General features: G+C 44.7%; 2 protein-coding genes across 2 annotated transcripts in view; one reads left to right on the forward strand and one right to left on the reverse strand.

Annotated features, from left to right (window-relative positions):
- Positions 1–2,270: 2,270 nt before the first annotated feature.
- Positions 2,271–6,546, reverse strand: LOC8043330 (phospholipid phosphatase 6). The gene is made up of 3 exons (XM_002416213.4): positions 6,009–6,546; positions 4,666–4,947; positions 2,271–3,554 (listed from the first exon to the last, which is right to left on the reverse strand). Exons 2-3 carry the CDS (start codon positions 4,919–4,921, stop codon positions 3,142–3,144), a joined length of 669 nt encoding a protein of 222 aa, XP_002416258.3. The 5' UTR covers positions 4,922–4,947; positions 6,009–6,546; the 3' UTR covers positions 2,271–3,141.
- Positions 6,547–6,817: 271 nt separating this feature from the next.
- Positions 6,818–19,642, forward strand: part of LOC8043331 (chromosome transmission fidelity protein 18 homolog) — a 30,008-nt gene continuing 17,183 nt past the window's right edge. The window contains exons 1-11 of the mRNA XM_029974983.3: positions 6,818–7,051; positions 9,978–10,133; positions 12,130–12,491; positions 12,573–12,650; positions 12,942–13,133; positions 13,944–14,096; positions 16,820–16,852; positions 17,016–17,113; positions 17,970–18,093; positions 18,713–18,840; positions 19,288–19,381. Coding sequence (XP_029830843.2) covers positions 6,979–7,051; positions 9,978–10,133; positions 12,130–12,491; positions 12,573–12,650; positions 12,942–13,133; positions 13,944–14,096; positions 16,820–16,852; positions 17,016–17,113; positions 17,970–18,093; positions 18,713–18,840; positions 19,288–19,381 — 1,491 coding nt within the window. The 5' untranslated portion in view covers positions 6,818–6,978. The remainder of the gene's footprint in view (positions 7,052–9,977; positions 10,134–12,129; positions 12,492–12,572; positions 12,651–12,941; positions 13,134–13,943; positions 14,097–16,819; positions 16,853–17,015; positions 17,114–17,969; positions 18,094–18,712; positions 18,841–19,287; positions 19,382–19,642) is intronic.

A 19,642-nucleotide genomic window follows, 5' to 3' on the forward strand; every position in this document is an offset into this window, starting at 1 on the left:
CAGGCGGACCCTCGGGGTCCCAAACACGGTTACATCATCAGAGCAGTTTCGTGAACTTCAACAATCCACAAACTTACCGGTGGATATTCGCGTTCCTTTCGAAGCTTTCTTTTTGCATAGCGCGCAGATGTACGCAGGGGCGGATGCAGGAATTTCCTGAGGGGGGGGGGGGTCAGCTGTTGGTCAGCGTACCCAATGTTCAGGAACTCCCTCCCCCTCTCTCGTTTCACGCCCTAAATTTTACACATGCAGAAATCAAGAGGGGGGTCAAGACATCCGGACCCCCCTTCTAAATCCGCCCCTGGATGTACGGCCTCGCGTTAACGCTAAACTAAACCATATACCCGGCTTCGCCGGTGGGGCGCGGGTGGGAATACGAAACTGCGCCACCACCAGATTTCCGAGATTTCGACAGAAGGGAAGTTAATGCAGCGTAATGAGTATGCTGCTTTTTATAAACCTTAAAATAGCTTAGAATTTAGTTTGCAACGTTAAATTATCAGTTTATATTGCTGAGAGTTTTCACTCTTCGCGTTTACCAATGCGACTGCCGTCCTTCAGCTGGCAATGTTGCTTTCTTTCTCTCGTGCTCTGTCGCTGTCTTTTGCGATCTTTCACTCGGGATCCCGGGTGTCGGCGCACGGGATTTGCCACTCCTCCTCACCCACCTTTACCCCCCTGCCCTGGGTGCAGCGCTCAGGGGGGTGTCGCGGCGGGCTGCCGCCCCGGGTGCCGCTGACCCTCGTGACGCCACTGGTCACATGTTCAAACTTTCATATTTTTATCACCTCCAATAGCATACGCTGAGTAGATCACCTTCCACTCTTTTGAAGAAGGAACACCAGCGGAGCTGTACTCAATACACTGCGTGCTTCTTCTTCGTCGTCGTCTGTTTTTCGCACTGTTCCCTACGATGAATTCCCACCAACATTACTCCCACCAACCCGCCCAACTATCCATTGTTCTATTTAGGGGTGTCGCGAACTTTTGTCGAACCGGATTTTTAGGTCGAACTTTCGGGGTTCGACGAACCTTCGAAACTTTTCACCAGATTCGACCGGTTCGACTTTGCGGACAGTGTGGCCAGACCTCGATAAACGCATGTCTAAGTTTGGAGAATTTATTTTTATGCAAAGGGTTATTTTATTTTATGAACAGTTGGAATTAAAAGAAACCATTTCTAATCACTGAAGACGTTAATAACTTAATTTTTTTGTACTGTATTAACTGAAATAACCAATCAGCGGTGCCCTCAATTCATCCCTTAGCTATTACCATCCAATTCGAAGCCAACTGGCCAACCTGTCGCGCATGCGCACACGAGTCGAACAAGGTTCGTCGAAATTTCCACGAAAAGTTCGAAAAAGTCGAACCTGGTCGAACTCGAACCTCGGCCAGTTCGCGACACCCCTACTTCTATTATAGCTGGAAAGGTTGCCGCCATCTACGAGCGACGGCGGAAACCATACTAGTTGTGTGCTTGCCGCCGTCGCTTATAGATGGCGGTAGCTGTCCAGGTAGGTTTGTGTCGACGTACTTGGACATGATCCTGGGGAACCTGGCCCTTAACGGCTCGGCTGTAAAAACTAAGTTATTAACTTCTTCAGTGATTAGAATTGGTTTCTTATAATTGTAACTGTTCATAAAATAAAATAACCCTTTGCATAAAAAAGAATTCTCCAAACCTAGACATGCTTGTATCAATGTCTGGCCACACTGTCCACAAAGTCGAATCTGCTGAAAAGTTTGCAGGTTCGATCCAGTCGAACCCCGAAAGTTCGACCTAACAATCCGGTTCAACAAAATTTTGCGACACCCCTACAGATAACCTTAGGGAGAGGCGCAGCGACGCGTGGAGTAGTCACATGATACGCCGACGGAGTTTGGTAGGCTAGAATGGCTCGTAACGTCCGGTGCGGTCCATCGTAAGGTAGCTATTTCCAGATTTTGAATGCCAATGTACACCTAATTAAACCAATCATTTTAAATACTTTCCAGTAGGGCGTCAGAGGCGCGCGAAAACGCGCAAGCAACTACACAAATTGCACAATGTGACTGCTATTGCTATGTGGTAAAGAAAGCCTAGCTGTTTCTCCAAACTTTTTTTTTTTTTTTTAATTTCCTAGATAATTGGGTTTTTAAAATGTTTTCATCACCTAACTTCAACAATTTCTCAATAGCACAGTTGAGAAAAGGTGAAATATTCTGGAACAAAAATAGAAACAGGGAAGTATTTTCAGCAGGGACTAATGATTTTGACAAGATCATTAGAAACGGCATAAATGATTTTATGCTGTTTCTGCCTGGCAGATCAACACCAACATTAATTCACCGCTCTGCACACCTCAGCAACACTGACAGTGATCAGGTTACATATTAATAGACAAAGAGTGTGTTGGTGCAGGCCAAGATTGAAGAAAGAATAAAGATGTAGAATGAAGACAACACAACCACATCTTTCAGAAAGGTTTGGTTGTGTTGTCTTTGTCCTACATGTTTATTCTTTCCTCAATCTTGATCAGGTTCAAGCAGCCTCCCATTGTTCAAATTCAACACTCCGACCACTTCACAGCCATGTAGGCAATAATGTTAGCATAACAAGGAGCACAATAGTGTGACAATTCACCCGTGCCACTCAGGTTTCCACAAACCAAGCCAGCATGGGTTAGCAGCTGCGTAACCTGGTGTCTCCTCGTTACAATTTCTAACGGACATGACACTCTGCAAAAGAGAGCCAAGTTGTATTCTTGATTACATGTTGGAACCATTTCCCTCATCATCACCAACTGCAGCAGCAGGTTGTTCATCAATATCAGTCATTATCACACATTTCTCTTTGTTTGTGTTTTGAAGTAAAAAAGCATCCTGGTTTAGAACACAATTGGCCAGCATGATCACTTTTCTGCGGTGCCACCGAAAGCACCACATTTTGGCGACGAGGATGGGATCATGAAAGGACGAGGATGGGATCATGAAAGAGTGACCATGCCAGCCAATGTCCCAAACCAGAACCATATTTATGGCGTCCGGCATGCGCCACCGGGCGCATATTTGTTCCACCGTTTGATCATGTTACCAGCATAAAACTTCGTCCTTCTTGTAACACGAATTGAGACTCGCAACTTCAAATGAACCAGGCGGTCAAACCTCGACCTCGTTAATCCCACCGTGAAGGCTGTCAAATGTTGTAAAGTAGGACGCAAAGGCCAGGGCAGTCTCTGTGTTCATCCAGAAGATGCCTGTGATGACGTAGTACTCGATTAGTCCTAGGATGGCGCCACCGCACACATCTCCAACGTAATGCCTCCCAAGGAGCACCCGTGAAGCCGCCAACGCAAGGCACCAGATGAGGAAGACGAATTTAAAGAGCCCAAAGAGCGAGGTGAGGTAAAGCACAATGCAGGATAGAAGAACAACGCGGGACACGTGACCCGAAGGAAAGGAGTGCATGTCCATCAACACTGTGACGAACATGTCGTTTTTGTTCGCAGGGGGACGTTTGCGCCGGGCGATGGCCTTGATGCAGCCGACGGCGATGAGATCCAGTATAAGGGCTGGAAGGAAGGAAGAGGAAGCAAAATTTTACTAATCATAAAATATGCTTGTCAAAAAAAGGGTACATATCCCAAGTTATGGTGAAATTGCAGTGACTACAAGCGTAACTTGTTACATTCGTGTAAAAAATCAGGCCAACAATATATATAATTCTCTATTGGTTTCGTATCGGCCTAGGTAAGCGTCGTTGTCAGTGCCCCGTGCTCAGTTGTAAGCAGAGTGTTTATGAAAGCGGAAAAGTGCAAAACTGACGTATTGGAAAGTGAGCTGCTAGTTGGCGACTGCAGCATACCACAACATTATAGAACACTTTACAAAGAACTGGAAGGTAGCCTGGTTGTTTCTACATTTAAAATTCGTGAAATCTATGTATATGCTTCTAAAGAAGGCCTTCCACTGCTTTTAATTTTGTTCTGAGCTAGTATCTTGCTGTAGATGCCATACAAGGATGCGGAAAGCATTTTAAGATTGCCATGTATTACACTTGACATGTGGCGCAGTACAATATCCCAATATGCCTCTCACTTTCAGCTAGACACGAATCTTCAAAACCTGCATTTACCAATTCAAAGCCGCCGCAAAACCCAAAACCATTGAATTTTTGAGTCCTTGCACGATCAAGTTTTCGACTCCACAATCAACACTTGCTTTAAAACCATCTTATCATTCTTTTAGGGAGGATGAAAAAGTTCTAGGAAGGAAACAACCAGGGTGAGAATGTTCATAAAATTTCAGCACCATTCTCCATAATTGTGTCTGAGAAGCACATAATTATATGTTTGAATAAAACAAATATTAATTTCCTATTGCATCAGAGGCTAGTCCAAACTCAAGAGTTGAATGGGGGTGAAAAGTGTGAATAAGGGCAAAAATAAAAAATAATACTAAAACTAAGCAGCTATGTGTAATGATTAATAATCTGTTCAACAAAAACAAAAAGAGTACACAACCAGAGTAGCTTTCAAAGATCTAGGTTATCTGTAGCAGAATTATAGGCAGCACAGTCATTAGTTTACAAAAAAGAAAGAAAGTGGATGAAGACAATTGTGAGGCATTGGTGGTAGCAGCATCAACCACCACTGCACCCCAGAGGCGATGCAATTCCCTCACCCAAGAGCAGGTTGACATAGAATGCCTCAGAGTCTCTGTCACTGACGAACCAGATGAGGGAGCATGTGCCCATGAGCCAAGGGATGCCGTGAGCAGAGTACTCCAGAAGCATCAAGGAGGGCCGCAGGTGGCCCCAGGGGGAGTGTGCCGCAGAGGCCAGGAACAGCCGTGAGGAGACCCTCTCGTCGAGGTCCTTCAGGCAGAGCAGAGTAGGGTGGCTCTTCCAGCCGGGGGGAGGTCCAGAAGGCTGTGCCATGTGGCTACTCCTTCGGCAACCAGGTTCTGAAGTATCGTTACACACATAGTCCATAAGGCACACTGAGTGCGACACGGCTAGGATGAAGAAGGAACAGGCGGTTTTTCAATTTCTCTCTTGCATACAAAAATGCTGTCATCAAAAAACTAGTGGTGTGGTGAAATGTCCTCATCCTGAGAAGTATCCCAAGCAGAAACATTTTATGCTCGTAAATCTGAGAAAAACACTAGAAAGCACCAATGTCATGCCCATGGTAACTGTGCTGACAGGCCATTGGACAGCTGCCCCAAGTTAATTTATGTGTCACCCTCAATCTAGTGTCAAGCTCAGACAAAATTAATGCTAGGGTCATGCACAGAGTTGAACTTTACGTGATCACGACTAAGCTGCTGCATGCAAGAACAGGACAAGTGTAGGACTGACGTATATCAAGAAAAGTTGAATGAGTGTTTTGCAGTACTTTGGGTAGAATGGTAATTTAGAAAAGGGGGGAGAGGGGCGGGGGAGGGGCCTATGGTTTTGATCATGAATTAACGAGATACAAGTTGAAAGCCTGTGTTGTCTGTTTGCCCTCAATGTCCCTCTTCGTTGTTGTAAACCTGGGGCCCTATGTTGCACGTTTTGGACTCCCACTAGGGTGGCTAGCCACCATGCTCCCACGGCGACTATGGAGAAGGAAGTGACGTCAACAACGCAGCAAATGCAGATTGGATGTTGATTGATGAGATTAGTCAACATCCAATCTGCATTTGCTGCGTTGTTGACGTCACTTCCTTCTCCGTAGTCGCCGTGGAAGTCCAAAACGTGCAACATAGGGCTATGATTATAGTGCAATTAAAATGCAAAGGTGCAAGCGAGCTGGACAAGAATGAAGAAAATCAACATAGGGCCCCTGGGATAGGATACGGCAAAGCATGGCGCATCAAAGAACCGTGTAGTATGTAGAATTGACATCTCGAAAAAGATGAGAGAGAGTTTAAAAAAAATTTGGGTGGAATTATAATTTGTGAAAAAGGTGAAAGGATATGCAATTTATAGTGAAAACGAGACCCATGGTGGTGTCGGGCACAGCAAAGCAACCACTTACGCTCGGAGTTTCAGGAGGGCCTGAATAAACATGTAGGTACTAAGATACGGCGTTTGCATCCAAACAAATTAACTAAGGTTGGAGTATGCTGGGTGCAAATCAAGCAGTCTGGTTTTTCGCAACCTGTCAAGGCTCATTTGTGGACTTCTACCGCTACGACTCGAAATATGTTTTGGGTAGCACCGCCGATCGCGACCTAAGAATAGTTCGCTACAAACAAAATATGCCTGGCGAAACCTGGAGCAAACGAACATAGGAATGACTCCATAACATTGGATGGTGTTTATATTTAGGATAGCTGCGATTTCAAAATCTACGGACAAGCTGTGAAGAACGCTGGCGACACTCAGGAGTACCGATTCCGGTCTCGAACAATAGTAATGTGGGGGATCGGCGGGTTGCTAGACATACAAAGTCGACATGGTAAATTGAAGCTTCTGATTAATAATTATACGTTTAAACTCTAAACATTAGCTGTCGGAAACTGTGGCAAGGTTAACGCATACGGAACGGAAGACTAAAACATGAACTCACCCAAGAAAATTTAAAAATCAAAAAGAGACGTCACAACGTTGCCAACCGCACATCTGGGTATGTCCTGATCTCGTCCATTTAAAGTGGACTAGTTTCCTTTTAACTAACCTAAAATTTGTCTTAACAAGCTATTGTTTAAACTTGTGACATAATTTAAGATAATAAATACAACCTAATATGTTATTATTACCAAATATGAGGGTTACCGGTGGCGGGGCTGATTTCAGCCGATTTAACGCGCGCTTTTCATGTCAACACCTCAACACTAGCGGGCTAGCGGTCACTTCAATTTTTACCCAGACAAAACTTAATTTAACTTTCCTTTATTGGAGTTTTCTCTACATTTCCTTGAATTCTGCGTTCCTGGCTTCACCATGAAGCGTATCACCGCGTTTTAACTAACGAATCTCGCCCGCAGAAGCCAACACATTGAGAGATGGACGACGACTTTTACGACGAGTACGAAGACCTCTACGCCGACGAGCTCGAGTTGGCGGACGAGCTACATTGTGAGTTGCCGCCCACGTTTACTAGTATTAAATACTGCATAGTCTGTCTTGTTATGTACATTTAGATTCGACGTTAGCATGAACGCGCGATCGCCAGTTTCTTTTCGTATACTGCTGACAGCCCGGCTGGTTTCAAATTGACCAGTGTGGAGTTGGTACACCCAGTACACCCCACACGGGTGGTGCGCGAAAGCATTCGATGTCAGAAGACCCGTGTCAAATGCCCCGCGGCAAACGCCCTGACCTTTTTGCCCCGCTTTCAAAAGCCCCAGTTTCCGAAGCCCATGACGCGAATTCCCCGTGTCGAGTGGCCTGGTCCTAAGCGCGAGGGCGGAGCATTCTTTAACTAAGAGACGGGAAATATGCATGCGAGTTTGTGTAACATAATCATGCCGTACCCGGGACTCAAAGAGCAACTGGATAGAGCTTCTCGTTCTTCAGGCCTACGCTATACACATTCACGTCTTGTGGCGTTACAAGTGAGAACAAACAGAAAACATCAGTCACTGGCAAGACATTTCAAGTTAGTCTTTATGAATATCCATTGAACCAAACCTTTCGTCGACTCTGAAGCACGCGCGGATTCACAGTTCTGGCGAAGTGGGTTCTGTCAAAACTGTTCACATGCAGTTTGTGGCACCATACTTACTACTATACAGCACCAAACACTAGTTCTATTCTTCCTTGACAAACAAAAATATTTTTATCCATCTACATAGATAAACTCTATATTTCTATGTCTGAGTATACCTTTAGGACAGAAGAGTGTATCGCTGGTTATGCAGACTTATGCAATTGGCCATACAGATCCCCAGGTGGCGGGTTCGAATCCCGACCGAGGTGCCCACAATATGACGGAGGCTTATTGCGGAGAAGGCACCATTTAACCAAGCTTTCGGTTGCACGTCAAAAGATCCCCAGGTGGTCGAAATTAATCCCCAGTCCTCCGCTGGGGCGTGCCAGATGCCCGTCGTAGGTTCGGCACGTAAAACCCCCAAATTTGACTTTTGGCAATTGGCCATCGTAATTTGTATGTCATTCTAAGTTTCTCTGTGGTTCAAGTTAACCTTATTTTGTAGTTTCTTAACTTAAAAGACCCTTTGTAGACTCTCTACGCATTAGGTTAAGACATAGAACAATGCTGGTAGAAGCGCAAAGAGGGTGGCAGTGAGGGCGGGGCTTTTGGCACAAGAGAAATACGGGACGGGGTAATTGAACGCGGGGTTTTAGAAACATGGGGCTAATGACGTGCGGCTTTTGCGGCAGGGATTTTGCACGTGGGATAATTGTGCTACACCCCTCCTCATGGGCCATTATCTTGCATGTGACTCCATCGCGTCATGCTGGTGGTCAGTCCTACTTGTTCTTGTCGAGTAAAATGAATTTGGTGGTGCTAAATGCTTACTGCAGAAGGCAAGCGCTTAGCAGCAAGGCCGTCACATGACAGTTGATGTGACGTGAGTGCATAAAATTTGATCACTCACACTAACGTGCATGAGTAAAGTGCAGGAAAAGAGTAATGCTGGATAACAGAAAGAATGAAAGAGAGGACAAAGCACCGCTGCACCAACAAACATGAAAAGCAGTTTTTTTTTCCTGCCGGAGAGAGGGAATCTATTCCATCCCTTTCTCTTGTGAAGGAGAATATATCGGGCTAACAGGCTGGAGCCTAAATGACCCCCTCCGATAGCACTTCCGAGAGGTCGCTGATCCCAGCAAGAGTTCGGTACACCTGATAGCAGCACATGCGGAGGATGTGCGCCTAGGTTCAGGAAAACGCGCATCCTTGGGTGCCATCCTCAGAGATTTGGGAGGGAAGTAATTGAATCATTTGCAATAAAAAAACTCCGGCATCAATGTCTTTTCCCCCTCACTAGCCCTCTCCGATAGAGAGATGGATCTTGTGTGCCTAGAGCTTTCCGGGGTGACTAGATGACCTTGGTGAGCGGCCCGTCCCCAACAAGTCGACACACCCCTCAGCCCTTTCCACCCGTCCTTCCTTCTTCTGACTTCCCCCCTCTGCCTCTGTCTTTCCCCCTTTCCCTAGGAATGCGAGGGGGAAGGGACGATCGCTCTTCATGGAATAGACTTTGTTGCGAGTGTAAAGAATGTACTATCAAGGAAAAATGAAATGCGAACAGAGGAGCGCGTGGCTCGCGGTACAGGCTGCGCCGCCTGGAAGTGAGCCTAGGGGCGAGGGTGCGTGGTCTACTCCGACGTGTTCACGCCCCTCCCTCTGCACTCCCCAAGCTTCAGCAGCGCGCCTCTTAGTGCGCTGAAAGCTCTCACCGCCATCTTTGCTGGCTCAGCGCGTGCGGTGCAAAGAAGCTCGTTGCACTCGCCGAGCGCCGAGCAGGCAAAGATAGTGGTGACAGCTTTCAGTGCACTGAGAGGCGCACTGCCGAAGCTGGGGGAGCGCCAATCGAGGGGCGTGAACACATCGAAGTAGGCCACGCACCCTCGCCCCTAGGCTCACTTCCAGGCGGCGCAGCCTGTACCGCGAGCCACGCGCTCCTCTGTTCGCATTTCATTTTTCCCCGATAGTACTCGTCTGTGTTTCATCCTTTTTATGTTTTATTCTTTCTGTTATCTACTATACTTTAACAACACGCTCAGGAATATAGACTAAGGCTGATTTCGTGTTCACGCAAGTCACGTACCCAGCATTGTAAATCCGAGGCTCCGTCTGAAGGTACCCCTTGATGTGGAATTTTATCGAGGGACTTTTATACGTCACAATGGCCGAAGAGCCAACACCGTTCAACACGCAAGTATAAAATTATGCACAGTGATGGTGTAGTGGAATTCGCATCAATCGTAGGTTTGCAACTTTGATGCATATTCTGTGTCTGCCATAGTGCAGGATGGAAACCATAAAACTAATGTACCTGTACTGTTTTTTTTGTTTGGTTTGTTTTTCCACCAGCGCATGAGCCAGCTTTGCCGACGGAGCGGGTGTTGTTAGGGCGAGACGATGGCCTGGACTCCGATACTCCACGCACGACGACAACCATTTCAGCAAAGAGAATGTCTGATCAGCTCGTTGACGACTGTCCTCCACGAACACCCACACCCTCCCTCCGTAAGTTATTTCAAGTCCATATAAATTTTTTTTCTTCTATCCTGTGGGGCTTAGAAGTGAAGAAATCTACCTATATCTCTTCTGCCTTTATATAGGCATCTGAGATGAGCTATTTATTTTTTACTTTTTCATAACGCACATATCAGGTGCAAAAAGCAATGTTATTTTTTCATATTGCAACTGAATTTTCGAAGAACATGGAATTTCTGCTATTAAAAAAACTTTGCCATTTGGACTTTTTCTATATTGACATTTTAGATTCAGATTAATTTTCAGCCTTTGTCAACTTAAACATTGTCAAAGCTGTTGGCACGAGCACATGGCTTCATCTAGCACCTCATCTGTACGAGAACACATGCAAATGAACCGCATGACCATGCCACACCCTCACGTCAGAGGCTTTGACAGTGTTGTGCATTGAGTATGAAATTGAGCCTATAGAATAGAGAAAGGTAAAATATAATAATTAGCCAAAGTCACAGCCGGAAAGTAATAGTGTACAAAAAAAACAACATAAACCACGGTGGTACAGCTATGATTCTGCGTTTTCGGTTTAAACAAATAAAAACCGACCAAATTAATTTTTCCGAATTCGATTTTAACTGTGAATGTTGCACAGCCGAGAGACGTTTTTGTGTTTGTGTTTAGGGGGGAGGAGGGGGAAAGCCTCATTGTGTTACTTTGTGATGCACTTCCTCTTAGAGTTGTCACTTATCTTCTGGATTCTTTTGCTTCAAACAACAATCTTTTTGGGGGTGAAATGTTTGTTCTCTGTTGTAATTGGGCCTTATGTGCCAAGTTCCCAGTCCTTTAGAGACGGGGTTTGGATTGTTTTCACTGTCCGGAAATGTGCCACAACTTCTCAAGGTACGGGGGAATTTTCGAAGTTTCTGTCAGAGCCAATAACAAGGTTCATGTATTGCAACCGCACTTTCGTGAGTATGTGAAGTAGGCAGTGTCTTGAAATTTTTCACCAGTTGTATTTTGGCACTAGCATTTGACTGATTGGTTAGCTTTAGCTAGCGTACTATAAAATACTGTGGAAGCGCCCACTTCATTCAAGTGCCCACTATTAACATTTCCCAAACTTGGGAATTCTGCCCGTTATATGTTAAGTGCCCAATTTAACCGGATAAGCGCTCATGCCTAGATTAACACTGTTTTCAGTGAACGTGGGGTGGGCGCTCTCCCGGTATTTTACGGTACTACCTTGGATCATCAAGTTGCGAGTTTGGAACTCGTATGACGGGAAGCCTTGAGCGGTCGTGGTAAGTGGTGAGAGGTCATTCCCCAATCTGACTGTGATAGACAGAAAAGAATCGACATGCACTGGTATAGATAACCTCGAAAACTGAATATGTGAATTTATTGCAATTGAACAAACTAATTGCAACACCAGTGAAATGAAAGGCTCCTTGTTATGTTTACCCGTGGTAGAGCAAATGAGAATTTTTACCTAGTCTCTACTTGTCTGTGCAGATTTTGTCATTTATTTACTGTTGTATACGCTGTGGCAGAAACATGCTATTAAAAACATCATCTCGTTAAATTTAAAGCCCAATTTCATAGGTTCTGGATTGTCACCTTTCATATTGCAGTAGCACACTCCTCGTGACAGCACCGTGCTAAACACAACGATTTGTAAATGTTTGCCCAGTGCTGACAGAAAAGCTCACAAAACAAAGATCATATACAGTTTTGGGTTGACTAAAAATACCACAGATATTACCAAACAAAAAACAAAAAAAAAACAAGTATTTCCTTGGTGTAAAAAAGTTTACAGATAAAAAAACGAAAATTTACTTGCTAGATAAAATCCAAAGTAGCCAAAACTTGCCTCTCCCCCATCTACTACTTTCTTTTCTTGCTAGCCGCAATGAAATTTATTCTTCCGTTATTGAAGTGCTACTGAAATCTCAACTGTAACAGCTTTCCTGAAGGCGTAAATTTTTTCTCTCACATTAACTCTGATTTATTCCAAATATAATGACCACAGAATCCGTCCGGAAGAGGCTAAAACTGAACAACGAGCCGACAGCAGACGACTTCTTCCTTGGTCCCGACTCTCCACAAGAACTGATCATGGACGAGGACGCAGATGAGAGGAGCACAACCAACCCGAGACGTCCGCCGTCTAGGCAGCAGAACCTGTCGCAGTTAGAACCACTCTTCAGCGAGACGCAGTTCGAACCAGACGACGTGCAGGCGGATCACATTGCCGGAACGTCGACCCCGACGTCGTCTGCTGCGTGCTGGACAGACGAGTCTTCATATGCCCTCAGTTTAAGACTCAGGGTCCACGAAGGTCGGCTCAAGTTTGTGGGGCTCCGAGACGAGACGTGGTGTGACAATGTCGAGGTGTGCTCGTCGCTTCTTTGTCTGTCTGCTTCCATTCCCCACCGGGTCCTGCCAAATGGTCACCCAGTTTCTTCCTTGCAGGATCTGCACGTTAGAAGCCACAGAGGAAACCTGCTCTCTCGGCCGTTCTGGGACATCTGGACAGAAGCGCGAGAGGAGGTCGTAACCGAGTCTCTTCTACTCTTTGCCACTCTTTTAGTTGACATGCCCTGTCTTTTGCGAGCTGCTTTGCCTAACAATCGTGGCAGGGATGCCGGGAGGTGGGGGGTGGGCCATGCTAAGATGGTGTTCTCTCTCAAACGAAACTCAGATTTTAATATCAGAGTTTCATTTAGTACAAAAAAAAAAAAAAAAAAAGTACATAAACAATAAAAACAAAAAACAAAATTTGGCATTAGGTCCCCCACTTGCAATACACTTTTGGCGTCCCTGGACCATGGTCTTTTGCAGTTGGAGCGGAGGAAATCGCTGCCCGACAAACCGGACGGCGTAGTGGAAAACCACGCGACCCAGTCTCTTCCCGAAGGCCTCGAAGCGGGGAAGCCAAGCGAATGCGTCGACGGGGTGGTGTCTCCCGTGGCTGCGTCCCTTTGGGTTGAGAAGTATCGGCCACGGCACTTCATGGAACTCCTGAGCGATGACGTAGGTTCTCTTGCCCCTTATTCCTACTCGCTTTGTTCAGTACCTCTTAGAGAGGCTGAGCCTGGTTCGCACCATTTCTTAAGTTGCCAGGGCCGCTTGCACCGGCTTGCAACGCAGCTCTCGTACCATAATGTCCTGAGAAATAGACCATCTAAAATCGAAATAAAATCGGGTGAAAATGAGGAGCAAGCTAACTTTCGGTGTGCTATAAGAAAAAGGTTGAAGAAATGCTAATTTCAGATTACGAAACTTGTGATTGCAGGGAGGGGCAATGAACCAAAGACGACTGACTGCCCTTCCCAGTCAGCAATGTTCGCTTATCTCCCTTCGTGGCTAAGTAACCATTTCTACTGAGGTCAGTGTTGACTAGGGCCCTGCAGTTACTAGAAGTCGGCTTTCTTTCGGTGTTTTTGAAAAAATTGCAAATTGTACCAAATATGGAGGTGGGGTTATCTTTCGGGGGTGTGGCATCTTTCGGGATGTTACGGTAGTCGCGTAGGGCTGCCTCTATAGTTATGCGTAGTTGCTGTAGTGTCGACGTATTAATAGACCAACTCCTTTATGATCAATACCCGCACTTCTGCTTTCCTTTAAAGGGATACTCCACTGTTTTTTCTATTGTCGCTGATTTGCCTTCAAATTGGCTAAATGTGCCAAAAGACGGGACTGAACTGAAGACCCAAATATTATGCCAAAATAATGGTTTATCGCAAAGTTATTAAAGTCTTCATTCTTGTTCTCACCGTTCTCCCTGCTCTTCGTGTTGATTATGGCAAGTTTGATTTTGATTTGTTTTTGTTTTTTATTCAGGGGGTCAATCGCACCTTGCTCCAGTGGCTGAAACTCTGGGACTGTGTGGTGTTCGGTCGTAACCCTAAGCCCAAACCCCATCCGGAAAAGTTGCAGCAGCCAGGAACTGGCAACAACACCTTCGTAAAGAAGTTCCTCCCGGAACTTAGTCAGGTTAGAGCAAAATTGCTGTTCTCTTTTTTTTTTTTTATTCATTAGTATTCTTCCTTGTTATTGCTCCCTTGTCGATTGGTATCTATTCGTTACCTTTGAACTTTTGGAACCTGGCTTTCCAATTTCATTGGTACTCAATATCATAGATTGTAATACACTGCCGTGTTGCGTAGAATGAGTTTATTAAGGGAAGAGATAAATCTTTGGTGCCACAAAACATTTCTAAAAGGGCAAGTTTTGGGAAGTGGTGATTTTGAAGTCCGCAGCTATATTTCTTATCATCTGCCGAGTTTCTTCTTTTGTGGAGCAATATTTAAGCCACAATGTCGGTTTGTGATACCTATGCGGGTTGAAATTGCACTGAAGGTTGACACAACAATGGCGCTTTCTCAGAACACAATTTTTTTACTCTTTGCAATTTTGCAGAGGGTATCTCAGCATTTCAGACAGATAGAAATATAACTTTTTTTGCAACATGTAGCTAAATGTGAAAACCTTACAATGTTGAGAGCAGATTCTTCAGTGTGGGTGTAGGAAAATTTTTCAATTGATCTGTTGTTTTATTGTTTGTTAGCTACACCTTGCACACTGAACTTTACTTTTTTCTAAGATCACTAATAATTTTTCAATCTCAAAAGTACCTCAACATTGTAATATTTTTATTTTGTAGTATCTAGTCATAGGTTCAACACAACTTTGTGTCGAGCAGTGCTTCCCTATTGCTTTTGCAAACAAAGGTGGACGAGTTTTAATTATCTTGAGTACAAATGTACCGACGGAAAAAAATAACCAAATAATTGATAAAAAAAAAAAAAAAAACTGAACAAATTTGTGCAGTTTTATTGGGCTCTATCAAGATATAAAGCAAGGTAAGGTCTTCCCACCGACTTTGGTCATTTTTCCACAGATGTCTGTTGAGGCGGTATAGCCTTCTCTTGGTAGGGTTTGCACTGAACTTTGCTTCGCCTATTTACCGTAATATCCTGAAAAATAGCCCTCCTAAAAGCAAGAGCAAATTGAGTGAAATGAGGAGTAAGCTAACATTCAATGTGAAATGAAAAGAAAAAATTTAAAAATGCTAGTTTTCATATTTTGTGACCTCCCAAACTTGTTTTCCCAGTCCTGACCTGTCAGCAATGTTTGCTTATCTCCAAACGTAACTAACTAACCCCATTTTAGCTGGCCAGGGCACTGCATTTACTAGAAACAAACAATCTTTTAGTGTTTTTCAACAAAAGAAAAAAAAAAAATGGAAATCATGCAAAAAGCTGGGAGGACGCTTAAGCTTCTCCTTTAAAAGTGGAACACGATAGTGTTATCCGGCCTCGTTCGCATCACCTACTCATTAGCTTCTCATGCTCAGAGTTACACGACGACCTAGTTCTCATGACACAACACTCCTTTATTTGTCCACGGTACGACTTTCTTCTCATTGTTTGTTCTTACACGTGATCTTCTTCACATTCCACAACACAACTTCACTGTTCTGTTTACACTACAAAGTTTCCTGTTCCTTCGACGTTCACGTGCATTGAGTATCTCACTCACTCACTACAGACAGTCACACATACCACACTTTGGCACACTCACTCATCGTAGCCAAGATTGTTGTAAATTCCTTCACATCTTTCTTGTTCCATGACATACTTGAACGACAGTCGTCCCCCCTTTTCTAGAGCACTTTCATCAAACTCAATCACTGCAATGGTGACCTGACATCAGACGTGTGACATCATGCCACATGACCTTGCGCTCTCCACGTGTGACGTCACACGTGGCAGTGACGTCATGATCCTATTGACCAATCAAGATTTTCCGGTCCTACCGGCGTCGCCGGTGGGACCGGCAGTTGCTGGCGGGAGTTGCTGGACTTTCTGCGACACGAGCTCCTTAACGCTGTCGCGTTAAAATAGGAGGAGGTTATTTTTCAGGGGTGGGGCAGCTTTTGGGATTGGCAACTCCAGCAAAATCGACTCCGCACGGCACGGCGGCAGCGCCGAGAAGCTCAAGAGAGGATGCCATTTCGACTCTATCGTATGCGATCGCTGCTTGGTTCTCGTAGGCAGCATAGAAACAAACATTGTTTCCAGTAATTATTTTTATGTTTCTGCCATGTCATTCCTACGCACTGACTAGAAGGTTTTTACCGTTGAAAAATCGCTTTGCTTTTATATGTCACACCGATTATACGCAGCAGTACAAGAAATTTATGGCCGTTTGCGTGTTCAACAGCGAAAACAACCTCCTTTCGTCCGCCATTTTGCCTGTCCAGCACGCCCCCTATAGTTCGCTGGAGTCGCGAATATTATAGTAGTATTCTTGGTCACCTTTATGAGACAATGTTGCTTATGTTTTTTTTAAATCTTTTTATAGATTATAGCCTGGAAACACAGCCCAAGGATCATTTGATCTGTGGGCATTTTATCCCATGAAAGTTGCAATAAAAAAAAAAGATCTAGTGTAACTCTGACCCAATTTTAACATACTCTGGCCTCCATTGGACCCGGAATGACATTTTACTCGGTTTGGGGAGCATCAGAAATAGAATTCGCTACGAGTCAGTCATTTTCACTCTCTCGCATTGCATTTGGCGTGTTACCATGATGTGCAAGTTTCGGCGAAAAATAGTAGTTTTATTTAGGCTGTTTATTTCATTTGGCCTCGTGCTTCCTTTCTCATAGTTTGTTCAATCCTGCATTCGTCTAATTGTGGTTTTGTTTCAGGAGTTGGACGAGCACAAGAGGCCCCAACAAAAGGTCAGTCTGTCACCTCACATCTTGTCTTGATTCAGCCTGCAAAACATTTATATTTTGCAGCATTTTTGTGGGAGATGCAAAATATTGTTATACGTGTTACATTTGATGTGTATACCTTGACTATTGTCAATTTTCTAACGTTCCCACACGTGAAAACGTGCAGGTGGTGCTCTTGTACGGCCCTCCTGGTCTCGGAAAAACGACCCTCGCTCACGTCATCGCAAGACACGCAGGCTACAACGTCGTGGAACTCAACGCCAGGTCGGTATCGTGCCGCCCCTCTGCTTCAAGAAATGTCCGTGTGTTTTTGCATTTCCACATACTGTGGAGAGGGCCAATCATCGCTGTCAAAGCTTTGCAAATTATGATAGCCGCCTCGGTGGCTCCGAGGTGAGAGCACCGGCCTACGAATCCCCATGTGGCGGGTTCGAATCCCGGCCGAGGTGCCCGCAATCTGACGGAGGCTTATTGCGGAGGAGGCGCCGTGTAACCGAGCTTTTGGTTGCACGTCAAAAGGTCCCCAGGTGGTCCAAATTAATTTTCAGTCCTCCGCTGGGGCGTGCCAGATGCCCGTCGTTGGTTTGGCACGTAAAACCCCCAAATTTGACTTTGCAAATTATGAGGGTTGCCTCTTTCACTAGTGAAGACTGACTTTGTCTAGTCACGTGTACGCTGTTGCAACTCTTGGTAAGCTGAAAGTGCTAGGTCACCTCGGTAAGCCCTTGCCACTGCTCGAGCAGGCGTGACGATTAATCACGTGTGGAAAATAACCAGACTTATGATGTCTAAATCAACACCGAATACTGATTATGATACACAATTCCACTATGGTACTCGTCACATTGAGAGAAAAAAAGAGTTTTGCTCATTATTCGTGCATTGCACAAATTAGTCCTTACAAGATTTGGTTGTGGAAGGAAGATGTTGGTGTTTGAAACGTGTATGTCATGATAAAATAAAATAAATCTAATCTAAGATGCACCTGCATATATCTTGATTAAAAAAATAAAGGGAGAAATTAGTAACACGCTTTGAGGAGCCCGACTTATTTTTACTACGGTTCCTGAGGTGAAAACGAGTATAGCGACATTAGGGCATTACTTCTGTTTCGTTTCAGTGATGACCGAAGCCCCGAGGTGTTCAAGACCACTCTCGAAGCTGCCACCCAAATGAGGGCGGTGCTGGGCCAGGATCCCCGTCCCAACTGCCTCATCATCGACGAGATTGATGGGGCGCCAGCCGTAATATCTCCCTTCCTCTCCTGGTTTTCATTTTCTTTTTTTTACATTTGGGGGGCATGTCGGGAGAACTCGCGAGCATGCGGTTGATTGATGTTTGCCGTACGATTAGCGTCAATATGGAAATATACTTGAGCATTCCTGCTCATTGCGTCCTTACTAAACGATGTTCAATATTTTCAGAAGTTATACCGTAAGTTGAGCTCCGGAAAGTGAATGATTGGGCATTTGTTGCATCGTCTGGTTGCATGGCTTCTGACCTGTGTCCGAGCAGAATCACAACATTGTTTCTAGTTTGAAGAGCTCTCGCACGTTGCCTCCTGTCTTCTATGTTGCCCCTTTGTATCTTATGTTAATTTTCTTTTGTATACTTTGAGACACTGCATTTTTGAATTGGAGGAATGATTTGACATGACTCATTAGAATCTCAGTAATGTATGGTTGTGCTACGGTAGCATATTTAGAGGTGCAACGAAGTTCAGTCCTCGAATTTCAGAATTGCGCTCACTGATCCGTAAGCACCGCATGTCTTCTTTGCAGAATTATCAACATATTCTTTTTAATTTGTTTCTTTTTTTCCTGCTTAACCTGGCTAAAATTAAATAAAAAAACAACAACAAAGGCCTCTATCAACATGCTTGTGAACATGATCAAGTCTAGTGGGCCGACGAACACTGGCACAGGCAAGAAGCGGTCAAGGAAAGAGGGCAGTCTCCTCCTCAGACCTGTCATCTGCATCTGCAACGAGCTGTGAGTTTCTGTGCCATTGCATCTCAAAACTCTCCAACGTATGTGTAATACAAAGACAAATGAAGGAGACTGCTTCCACTATTTGGATTTCCAAGTACGCTGCTGCAGATTGTAGGGATTGTAGGGGTAGTTTAAGTAGCATTAGACAGGAGAATAAAAAAAAATAGTTGCGCCCAACAGCCGCTTTGGGGCCCCGACGAGATATTTGCATATTTGCATATAGGAGAGAAAAGCCATCCATTTCCCAAACGTTTCATTGAAAGTCGGAAGCTGTGTCGTCCGTTTTGTCCTTTCGTATATCTCTCTCAATCTTCTCTGAGCATATTTTTTCACTGTCTTTTTAAACCAAAATCCATCAAACATTCAGAATTTTTTTTTTTTTTTTCTGCTTTTGTGCATTTGTAGTTGGCAGAATTGCAGCTGCATTACTGTTGTCTTTCTGGGCAGGTACGTCCCGGCGTTGCGGCCTCTGCGACAGATTGCACTTGCTCTGCACTTCCCCCAGATTGCAAAGACGAGGCTCGCCTCTCGGTTGCAAGAGGTGACGATAATATTTTTAGTTCTGCTTTGATGTCAAGTGACTTTGTAGTGAAGTCTCGGACCCTATATAGTTTGTTTCCAACATAAGATCTGCAGTAGAAGTTCTGCCTCCAGCGAAAGCTTTCTACTTTCGATAACGAACTTGGCACAAGCGCAGCCAAACCCGACGGAAGACCATGAGCTGGGGGTGAAGCAAACGTTACTCAAAGTTATAGTTAGCTAAACTGAAATGTAACTTAGTTACAAAGGCAGTTTTGTTTGT

The sequence above is a fragment of the Ixodes scapularis genome, unplaced genomic scaffold, assembly GCF_016920785.2.
Source record: "Ixodes scapularis isolate PalLabHiFi unplaced genomic scaffold, ASM1692078v2 PGA_scaffold3__209_contigs__length_174095766, whole genome shotgun sequence".
Taxonomy (NCBI): Eukaryota; Metazoa; Arthropoda; class Arachnida; order Ixodida; family Ixodidae; genus Ixodes; species Ixodes scapularis.